At 45.7% G+C, this 10,559-nt stretch overlaps 1 protein-coding gene across 1 annotated transcript; it reads left to right on the top strand.

Moving 5' to 3' along the window:
• Positions 1-208: 208 nt before the first annotated feature.
• LOC113812754 (serine/threonine-protein phosphatase 6 regulatory ankyrin repeat subunit B) lies at positions 209-7,562 on the top strand. Its single transcript, XM_027364676.2, has 8 exons — positions 209-347; positions 2,192-2,268; positions 2,577-2,889; positions 3,390-3,796; positions 4,029-4,340; positions 4,455-4,745; positions 4,850-5,260; positions 5,695-7,562. Exons 2-8 carry the CDS (start codon positions 2,245-2,247, stop codon positions 7,378-7,380), a joined length of 3,444 nt encoding a protein of 1,147 aa, XP_027220477.2. The 5' UTR covers positions 209-347; positions 2,192-2,244; the 3' UTR covers positions 7,381-7,562.
• The last annotated feature ends 2,997 nt before the right edge of the window (positions 7,563-10,559 follow it).

Here is a 10,559-nt window from a genome sequence, read left to right as displayed (position 1 = left end):
AAAGAAAGAAAGAGGGTGGGGATGCAAGTGAGAAAAGGCGAAGTGAGAATCCTAGTCAGCACTGCCAAACGTACGATCGAAAAACCCGGAAAATTGTTTTGGAATATAGGAACCCTTTAATCATCCCGTTTCCCCATTGTGGGCAACATCCTTACCCTGTCCATGTTACTTTCCTACAAAAACACAAACTTACTCGTGTATTAACCCGAAAAAAGTTTTGTTTTCCGTTACGATCACAGCGCTTTGACGCCGTGCACAGAAAACCTCTTACTGTTCAAGCACATGTTACACCCTATTAGTGCCTAGCAACATGTGTGTTCCTGATCTCTGCGCCCTGAAACTTGCAGGTATGTTGTCATTTCCATCAGGGGCGTTTTTTTCATATTTTTTTTTCCTAGAAAGGTGTGAGTCAGGCAAAAAAAAGAAAGAGAGAGAGAGAGAGAGAGAGAGAGAGAGAGAGAGGGAGGGAGGGAGGGAGGGAGGGAGGGATGGAGGGAGGGAGGGAGAGAGAGAGAGAGAGAGAGAGAGAGAGAGAGAGAGAGAGAGAGAGAGAGAGAGAGAGAGAGAGAGAGAGAGAGAGAGAGAGAGAGAGAGAGAAAGAGAGAAAGAAAGAAAGAGAGAGAGAGAGAGAGAGCGAGACCATCGTGTGGGTGTAGTTCTCAACCGCTTTTTTCCAGAAATTATGTTTCTATTCATTGGATGATATAAATATGATAATATGCGATAGCCTATACATTCTAGAACAGACTAGGGGCGTGATCATGTACAGAGTTGCATGATTGTGTCTGTCCCCCCCCCCCCCCCCCCACACGTATGTATATAAATGTATGTATGTATATATATCTATATCTATCTATCTATCTATCTATCTCTATCTATCTATCTATCTATCTATCTATCTATCTATCTATCTATCTATCTATCTATATCTATCTATCTATCTATCTATCTATCTATCTATCTATCTATCTATCTATACACATATAATTGCAGAAAACAAACCAAAGTTCAAGATCGGATGTCTCCCCCCCCCCCTCCCTAACGCGTCCCACACGGTGCAGGATCTCACGTGTCATGTGCTTATTCGTATCCCAGAGTGATTATGAAAAATCTATGCAAGAGAGATAGATAGATAGATAGATAGATAGATAGATAGATAGATAGATAGATAGATAGATAGATAGATAGATAGATAGAGAGAGAGAGAGAGAGAGTGAGAGAGAGAGAGGGAGGGAGAGAAAGAGAGAGAGATATAGGGGGAGAGAGAGAGAGAGAGAGAGAGAGAGAGAGAGAGAGAGAGAGAGAGAGAGAGAGAGAGAGAGAGAGAGAGAGAGAGAGAGAGAGATTATGAAAGAAAGAAAGAGAGAGAGTGAGAGAGAGAGAGAGAGAGAGAGAGTATGAAAGAAAGAAAGAGACAGGAAGAGAGAGAGAGGGAGAGGGAGGAGGGAGGAGGGAGGACTATATCACGCGACTCACGTGCTAGCCCAAAATATTCTTTCTTTGTTTCCATATATCAGCAATTTTCTCATTTTTTTTAATCTCCCTTGATGCAAATGAGACCATGACAATGCCTCTGCCAGCAATAACAGAAACGAACATTGCAATTTCTCAATCGAGCGTCTCTATCAAGTATAAGTATCGTGCGCAGGCAACAGTTTATTAGACAGACAATATATCGCTTGTGTAAAGCATCCGATATAAATGCACCTTAATGATATTCTCTCCAGTTAACGCTCATTTTAAGAACATCTGCAATCACGATCAGTATGCATCTGGCACACACACAGCTGCAATAAATTATTTTGACCAAAACGTTCTGTGCGAAGGATGCTTCTTCGTCGCCTACGCCATCCTTGTGTTACTAGAAATCGCAAGACGAATTAACTAACACGCAATTAATTCCTGCGAAAACTCAGCTAAAGAAAAAGAAAAGAAAAAATACGTTCGACTCGGAAAAAATAAATAAAGAAAGAAAAGAATGTTAGGTCAAATTTCCCTTTTTTTATTTACATATAACGGTAAGCAAGGCGCTGCTGACCTGTTGCTTCTTCTGCTGGTCACATGACTTGGTATGAAGCATGAGCTATGTAGACCAAACGGATCCCGCTGACTGACGCAGTTCCGTTGCAACAAACTGATAACAAAGGGACGCATAAGAACGCAAAATTAAGACGCTTTGATATTACTCCAGATCTGTCAAAGGAGCAAGAGGTTCCCCACAGGGCGGGCTGAAGCTTTCGCAGGATGTCGGCGTCTGAAGCAACAAGAGTAAGTGGCTTTTTGCTTTCTTGATTTTCATGTGGATTCTGTGAGCTGGCGAGTCGGATGAAGAAATTCGTCGTATTGTTATCAGGCTGAGGTTGGTAATGATTACAAGGATAATTAGGCAATAGTTATGAAGGAATGGTAATTAATTCAAGAAGAGTAACATTAACATTATCATTAATGATAAGGGTAGTTGTGATAACAGCACTGGGTACTGATAATAACAGCAGCGATCATGACAGGAATAGCAATGCCTAATTAAGAATAAAGATATCAATGACGTCACAGCCACCCCCCCCCCCACCCTGCAGAGGCTGGCGTCTGCTGTCGAGGCGGGGGACGAGGAGGCCGTGCTGGCGGCGCTGCAGGAGGGGGCAGACTGCGAGTACCTGTGTCCCCCTGACGACCCCGACAGCCACGGGGGGACGCTGCTTATGAAGGCCGTTGTGAAAGGTCACGCCCACTTAATCCCGGGCCTGACAGGGGCGGGCGTGGATGTCAACGGGCGGGGGAAGGTAGGGTACACGCCCCTCCACGCCGCTGCTGTCTATGGCGGGTCCTGGATGATCCCCCTCCTGGCGAAGGCTGGCGCGGACATCAACTGCATGTCCTCCGGAGGTTTCGGTGAGCAGACGAGGCTTCCTTCTCGTGGAGTAATATCTTTTGGGCTTAGCATGTTTGACCCCGGGCTCTTCTATGTGTTTCTCTGCCGCTGGTTGCGTAAGATGGAATGGTGTAGCTCTCTTTTCTTATAAGGATTCAAGTGCACTTAAGTTCACTCCAGAGAGAGGCTTAAAAAAAAAAAAAAAAAAAAATCTGTCATAGTTATACAAAGATAAATTTTGCATATTTTTTCATTGTTCAATTTCTTTATCGCTTTCAGATTTGAAAATTATGGCCGAACTTTAACTGCACTAATATATTTATCATGTTTTATATTGATATATTGATACATGGCGTATTGTTCATGATTCGTTTGTACTGTGCTTGAAGAGTTAGCAAATCTGATACAGCAGGAGTGCAATATTGTACTTTCAGTTGTACAGACAGAAGTGAATACACAACCGTAAGCTTAAAGGTCAGACATCACAATTTCCGGACAGAACAAATAATTTTTTTTCCAGCCTTCAGCCCCATGCATATGGCGGCGTACAGAGGCGATGAAGCTGGCATCGCCGCCCTGCTCGCTTCGGGCGCCAACATCGACGTCTGCACGCCCAGGAGATTCACGCCCCTGCACACCGCCGCCCAACATGGCCACGACCACCTGGTGACTCTCCTGATCGAGTCCGGCTGTGACCGCCATGCCCGCTCGTCCACGGGCATGACGGCCCTCCACATGGCGGCCATGCAGGGCCTCAAGAGCACGGCCAAGCTGCTCCTCAAGTACGGTCTGGATCCCGACGCGCGAGACGAGAACGGACACACGCCGGATAACTGCGCCGACGTGTGGGGCATGAACGACATCCGCTGGTGGTTCCTGAAGCGCCAAGACTCCAATCCAGCATCAATATCCAGGAATAAATTGCATGTAATGAAGCCCTTTATTATGACTGTCGGTGGGGTTGAGATATTCAGATTCTTATGCTATATCTCTCTGAAGTCGTGTTTTTACGAAAGATCCATAAGATAAGTATAAATTTGTAGTTTTGCATCTGCAGGATATATTTCAAAGAATATATTTTTGATACTTCAAAAAATACCTATCTAACCATTCATGACTGATAGTGAACTTACAAAAATAACTTCTTCGATGCTTGCAGGCAGACAGCCAAGAGGTATACGAATACGACCACACGAACCTGAGTTCAAATGTGCGTGCGGGGGAGTGGATTACCCTTAAGGACGTGATTCCCAGGACCCGCGATGGCCACTACCAGGATTCCCGTGGACACACCCTCCTGCATCTGGCTGCCGTTTTAGGACACCAAAAGACAGCTGAGGTCTTGATTGAAATGTGTGGTGTGTACCCTGGGGTGCTCACCCACCGAGGCCAAACGGCAGACGAGCTGGCTCTCCAAAATGGTCATCTCCAAGTTGCAGAAGCTCTTATCCAAGCGAGGAAACGAGATGAGGTATGTTGCGTCAGTACTGTGTGTGTCTGGAAGCAAAGATGGAAGGTCTATACATAAATGTTTCTCATCTGTCATGGATAAAGGCAGCAGAACTAAAGTTGACGCACCTATTAGGCAGGAAAGAGTCAAGAGGAGCTGTATGGAGAGCTTCTAGGTGTAATCAGCACTGGGGATGATGTCAAGAAAGCATCTGCGTTGGTGAAGGCGGGTGCCCCTCTGGAGCCCACGGGGGAGTACAGTACCCACAGCCTCGTTCTCGCAATCACATCCAACAGGCCCAGGATTGTCAGCCTTCTGTTAGCTGCCGGGGCGTCTGTCAACATCACATTTCACCGGCTCAACCTAGTGCAGGTGGCATGGCTGTCTCCTGATGTAACTGCTATGGTCAGCATGCTCATCACCAGGGTATATATCCCTTTATTTTTCTTTACGAACTTCAGTATGAAAATGGATCAAGTCAATTACTCACAAAGCTGGAAGGTTAAATAAGTAACCCTTAACTTTTCCAGCACATGGAGAATGTCTTGCAGGAGGAAAAGACGCTTTGCGAGGCCACCGAGCTGCGTGATGGCATCGATTTCCTGCTAGACGCCTTGCGGAGTCGGACGCCGTGGAAAGCAGCTTGGCCCGCCCAGTCCTCGGGCAAGCCACAGCAGCAGCAGCTCCTCACCAGCCTCATGGTCGAAGCTGCACGAGCCAACTGTGCCCTGACGGCCCTCTTCCTACAGCAGGCGGGAGCGCTGGCCCACGGGCACGATGTGTGCAGCGGGATGTCTCCCATGGCGGCGGCAGTGCAGGAGGGACACCAGAGGCTCATTCACTTCATGGCCAAGACCACGGCGAGTCTTTACATTAGGGACACCACGGGCCAACTCCCACGGGACTCGCTCTTTCCTTCCCAAAGACAAGAGCTGGAAAAGGTAAGTCAAGGGATTCCTAGACAAGTCGCGGTTCTATAATTAAAGTCATACTCTTGAGCACCCTATAACCAGAAGCGTGAGTTTGTTTATCTTCATCGTCTCTTTTGTAGATCAGATACTGGGGCTGCATGGAAATATGCGAATTATACGTTGTATTACACAAATACAAAGAAATTCTGATGAAACTGACATTCATCTTTCACCATTTCTTTCATTCTGAGTAGCATTTAGAACCTTTTAATCAGCAGTTATAAAGAATTGCAATTTTTTTTCTTACATATGTCACAAGAAACTCTAAAGACGGGGTTACAGATTCTATATTCAGAAGGAAAAAATATTATATCCCAGCTTGATATATTTTGGTCTTGGCTTAAAATTACTTTTGTTATCAAGAAATCAGGACCTCTTAAAATAATCATGACTTATTCAAACAGATGGTATACGAACAAGAAATAAGAATGTTGAATCATCAGGAGGAGAAGACAAAGGACGAAGAAGACAAAGCGCTTTTCAGGGAGATCCAGGCCCTCCACCGCGACCTGTACCAAAGGCACCTGATCCCTGGCGTCGCCCCGTCTGAGACACCCATGTACGAGAAGGACATCGTGAGAAGGACGCTGCTGGTGGCATCCCAGCATGGCCTCGTGCAGCTTCCGTTTATTCTGATAACGAAGGGGGTCATTTCGGTGAACGAGGAGGTTGATCCCATCACGGGGACAACTGCGCTGCATCAGGCTGCCGCTTATGGCCACAAGAACCTGGTGGCCTTGCTTCTGAATCTTGGAGCCGACCTCACCTGCAGGGACACTGGAGATCACACACCTGCACACTTGGGGGCCATGTTCGGTTACTCGGTGGCCTACAAACAACTGTGGTCACTTCAGCTGAGCGAAAAGCTGATCTGCAAGGCAGGGACAACACCTTCTGATATATGTCGGAATTTCGGCCTTTACTTGAAGAAATATCGTAAGTCTGGGGAAATAAATGAGCTTCCAGACACAAACGACCCACTAATGGTATTCCAGAACCACTTCCATTCTCTCACGCTGTCCAAACTCATTGAAATGACTGCAGAAGATTCGGTGAATTTCGATAGCGGTGAGGCGGCTGAGGTAAAGGACACTGTCATGGCCGAACTTGAGATCATCAAGGGAAAGGTGGCAGAGAAAAACCCAATGTTTAACGGGAGCCTAAAACTCCTTGGAAGCTCACGAGACAACACTCGCCTTTTCGCCCCCGACGAATTCGATGTCAATCTGGTCATCTCGCATCTTCCGGAAGTGAGGGTGGAAATCTGTGAATTCCCAAGGCTCAAGGCCATTGCGAAGGGACATAAGCTTTGCATCAAAGTGGAAAGTGAAGATCCAGACTTTGAGAAGAATCTCGAAGCCACTGTCTGGAAGAACACCTTCTACAACCTGACCTACGAAGCACTGAAGCACCACCGTTTTCGTGATCCTCGCCTCAGCCTCGTGCCGCCAGGGGTGACAAGGACCCAGGTGGGCGCGGCGATCCAGATGGCGTGGCAGGGATCCGAATATCCCCTTCTCTTGATTAATGTGGATCTGGTCCCCGTCATCGCCACGCCTTGGCCGCCAGACTTCCCCAAGCCGTACCTCACCCCGTCGCAGGCAGACAAGGAGACACTGGGCATCACCAACATAGACGACTCTCTGTGGAGGTTTTCCTTCGCCGAGACCGAGGCAGTCGTCCTGCAGGGCCTCTCCCCTGAAGAACGGCGAGTGTACATGACCTGCAAGACGCTCCTGTACACTTTCAAGGCCGAGCGCTGGATGCCTCGCGAAGTCAAGAACAGGTACAGCTGGTGGGACTGCCGGCCGTGGAAGATCGCCACCCCACCCGGCTTCGCCCTCAAGAACTGCTTCTTCAGGCGGCTGGAGGACAAGAGGAGGCGAGGGGAGAAGTGGGAGGAGGGCGCCCTGGTCAGCCTGATGGCAGACGTCTTCCGACTGATGTGCCTCCACTTCCAGAAAAGCGCGGATGAAGAAGCTTCCTTGGTGCCTTCGAAAGTCCCAGCCTATTTCGGCGGGGATTTTGAGAGGCCGAAAGTAGGCTTTGGAGCTGTGCAGATCGTTAAGTACCTGGAGTCTATTACATAAGTACCTGTGTGTATATATGTATATATACGACACGCAAACTAACACACACACACACACACACACACACACACACACACACACACACACACACACACACACACACACACACACACACACACACACACACACACACACACACACACACACACACACACACACACACACACACACACACACACACACACACACACACACACACACCTACTGATAGTCAAGTAAATTACTGAATTGCGTGAATATTTTCCTTAACCAGCAATAAAGGTGTTATTTCAACCTGGGATTTTAAAACATCGTGCCAGTATGGAAATAAGTACTTACCAGTTACGTAAGAATAAATTCACATGTTATTACTTATGGTACTTTTTCTATCCTTGAAGTTTTAAATACTATTGTTATTATTTCAAATGTTACCATTACGCATCACGAGAAATTACATAGAAGTTGGTAACAGAGATTAATAAGTCAGTAATCATAATAATCTTCATTGAAGGTTGGATTAGAAGTTAACAGAAAACCACGTCAGATGCGCATATGACAGTGTGTGTGTGTGAGTGTGTGCTTGTATATATATATATATAGACATACATCTATGTATATATGTATATATATATATATATATATATATATATATATATATATATATATATATATGAACCATATTCATGTTGACAAATGTAGAAAAGGTGCGAATGAAATTGGATATCTTCACAATACAAGAGATGTATTTGACCGGTTTCGATCATATCCGCCAGAAATACATACATAAGAGCAAATACATAGCATATATATTACATGGGAACTGATAAATCACCTGACGACTGTGACTTCGCACTCGTTACACGCATAATTGTTGCTGCGACCTTGGATACTTTAAATCTGCCCGATGCGGTGTTCATATTCCTCTCTGTCGCGATGTATGCAGCTTCCATGACCTTCCTTTTATGTTTGTTCAATCCTTCATGGATTATTTCGGCTTCCTTCCAGTTCGGCAGATGTCCAGCTTCAATCACATGAATCACCATGGCGTTGGAAGTCCTGTGGTGACGGACGTCGGCTCGATGTTCGTTGATCCTGGTGTTGAAGCCACGGCCCGTTTCACCAAAGTAGGCCTTATCGCAACTGCTGCAGGGTATGCGATATACTGCACTGTTGGGGTTGCCTCGTATAATATCATGTATCTTTTATCCGGAAGTGCTGGCGATTTTCACTGTTTTTCCAAAATTTTTGCTAATCGCCTGGGAAACGTTACATGGAGGCAATACGAGGAAGTCAGAGGATGTCACTGGATTTGATCTTACAAGTATGCTCTCCGCCTAATTTCTGAGGTTTAATAGGAGACCTTTGGGATATGTTTTGTTTCATAAAAGAATTAATTACATATGAAACCTAAGTCTCAAGAAATTCAAGGCTGCAGATCTTCAGTCCCCGGAGGAAGAAGCCAATTACAACCCCAGATTTTGTTTTATTGCTGTGGGAGGAGTAATAGTGGATGCAATCATCTTTATTCGTAGGCTTTCTGTACACAGAGAAACGTAGGCCGTCGAAGGGAGATGGGATGATAGAAGCTGCCAGATTCAAGAAGGCGTGGGATTTACTCCTGCGGTCCAGTCTATATCTCTCCAGTATGTATGTCTCTTTGCACCTGTATTTTGCGTGCGTGTGTGTGCATGTTCGTGCACTAAAAAAAAAAAAAAAAAAGAAATAAAGAAAAAAGAAAAAAGATGATGGAGAGAGAGAGAGAGAGAGAGAGAGAGAGAGAGAGAGAGAGAGAGAGAGAGAGAGAGAGAGAGAGAGAGAGAGAGAGAGAGAGAGAGAGCGACAGAGAGCCATAATCCCTTAATTCTACCCATCTGTGAAGGAACCTGTTTGGGTTTTGTGTCTGGACTCGGCGCTCGCGTGTGCCTCTGGTTTTACCTCTTCTGCAGCGTCGCTGGATCAACAAAACATGCCAGTTGGGAATTACTGGACATGTTTATGTAATGTTTAGTGTTTACAATCTGAGGTTCACTTTCAATTGGCTAGCACCAACCAGAGATAGCCTCATGAACTGAATCCCTGGACTTCTAGTGTAAACCAGTCCCTTTAGTAAGAGGACTCCGTATGTTTTATTCTTATTTATGCTTTTACCAAGTATTTATCTGTTGTGCTTTATTTATCCCTTCATACACAAAGGAATCGAGAACACGCATAGCCAGATGAGGCTACAAGTCTCCTCCTGGGGATGTAAAAAGGCCCCTTCCTAAGCCGCCATCCATCCCTTGGCTGTAGAGAAGGTATGAAGGAGAATATTTTCATAATGCAAAAGATGTATTTGTTTTCGAACACATCTTAGTCAGAAATACAGGGCGCCGTCTCGTCGTCCTGGCGGTGGAGCAGCACCTCAAAGCAGCTCCTCGAACCGACTCGCCACCAGCTCCCGTCTAAGGCTCTCACGCGACGACCCAGTCGACTTTCCTTTCGAAAGCTGGCCCGCGAGCAGAGGAAGAGCAAGAGACAGGCCAGACATGCGAAGCTGGACCTTGCCGGGCTATGTCTACGAAGGGAGCCCGGCCAAGGAAGAGCAGGCTATGATCTCTCTGATACACTTCGATCCCCTCGCCGGCTCTGTCAGCTGGGAAAAAAACAGGGCGAGAGGGGAAGAATTTCACCACCTACATGTTATCAGTAAGGAACGACCCCTGCAGGACTTCATCTACTACCTCCACTTAAAGTACTTCATGTAAATGCACTATAATCATCACAAAATTGTTCTTGCTTTACTTATTTCCTCATCATATTTTACATACAAAACTTACAATATTGTAAACAAAATGCAGAACGATATTTTCCTTACCTATTCCTCCATCACTGTTCCTGCTATGCACATTCCCGTGCTGCTAGCGTCTGTCGATCCATCACTTTTCCTTAGAGTTGTGCGTGCTGCAAAAAATAAACATTTAGTTTTCATTTTTTCAACTAAGAATGTCATATACCATATGATTACATTATTAGCATTATAAAAACATTTTTTCAGAATATAGTATAAGGATACAATTCATGGTTACTGTTACCGAGAGCGACGCACAGAGATAGAGGGAAATGGACACCGTCTCATAGATCCTAAGAAATGGTCATAAATCACATAGGTACAGCAGCTGTGGCCTCACATTTACCACGAAATGACGAAAATATCCGCTGCA

This window comes from Penaeus vannamei, chromosome 17 (assembly GCF_042767895.1).
Source record: "Penaeus vannamei isolate JL-2024 chromosome 17, ASM4276789v1, whole genome shotgun sequence".
Taxonomy (NCBI): Eukaryota; Metazoa; Arthropoda; class Malacostraca; order Decapoda; family Penaeidae; genus Penaeus; species Penaeus vannamei.
The sequence above is the reverse complement of the archived record's forward strand: the minus strand, read 5'-3'. Positions and strand labels throughout refer to the sequence as shown.

What these genes read in the sequence shown, in the direction of transcription:
- LOC113812754 (XM_027364676.2), top strand. Translation starts at nt 2,245, where the DNA reads ATGTCGGCGTCTGAAGCAACAAGA. An exon ending in CATGTCCTCCGGAGGTTTCG is followed by an intron (nt 2,890 to 3,389) that starts GTGAGCAGACGA and finishes TTTTTTTTCCAG; the next exon opens with CCTTCAGCCCCATGCATATG. An exon ending in TATCCAGGAATAAATTGCAT is followed by an intron (nt 3,797 to 4,028) that starts GTAATGAAGCCC and finishes CGATGCTTGCAG; the next exon opens with GCAGACAGCCAAGAGGTATA.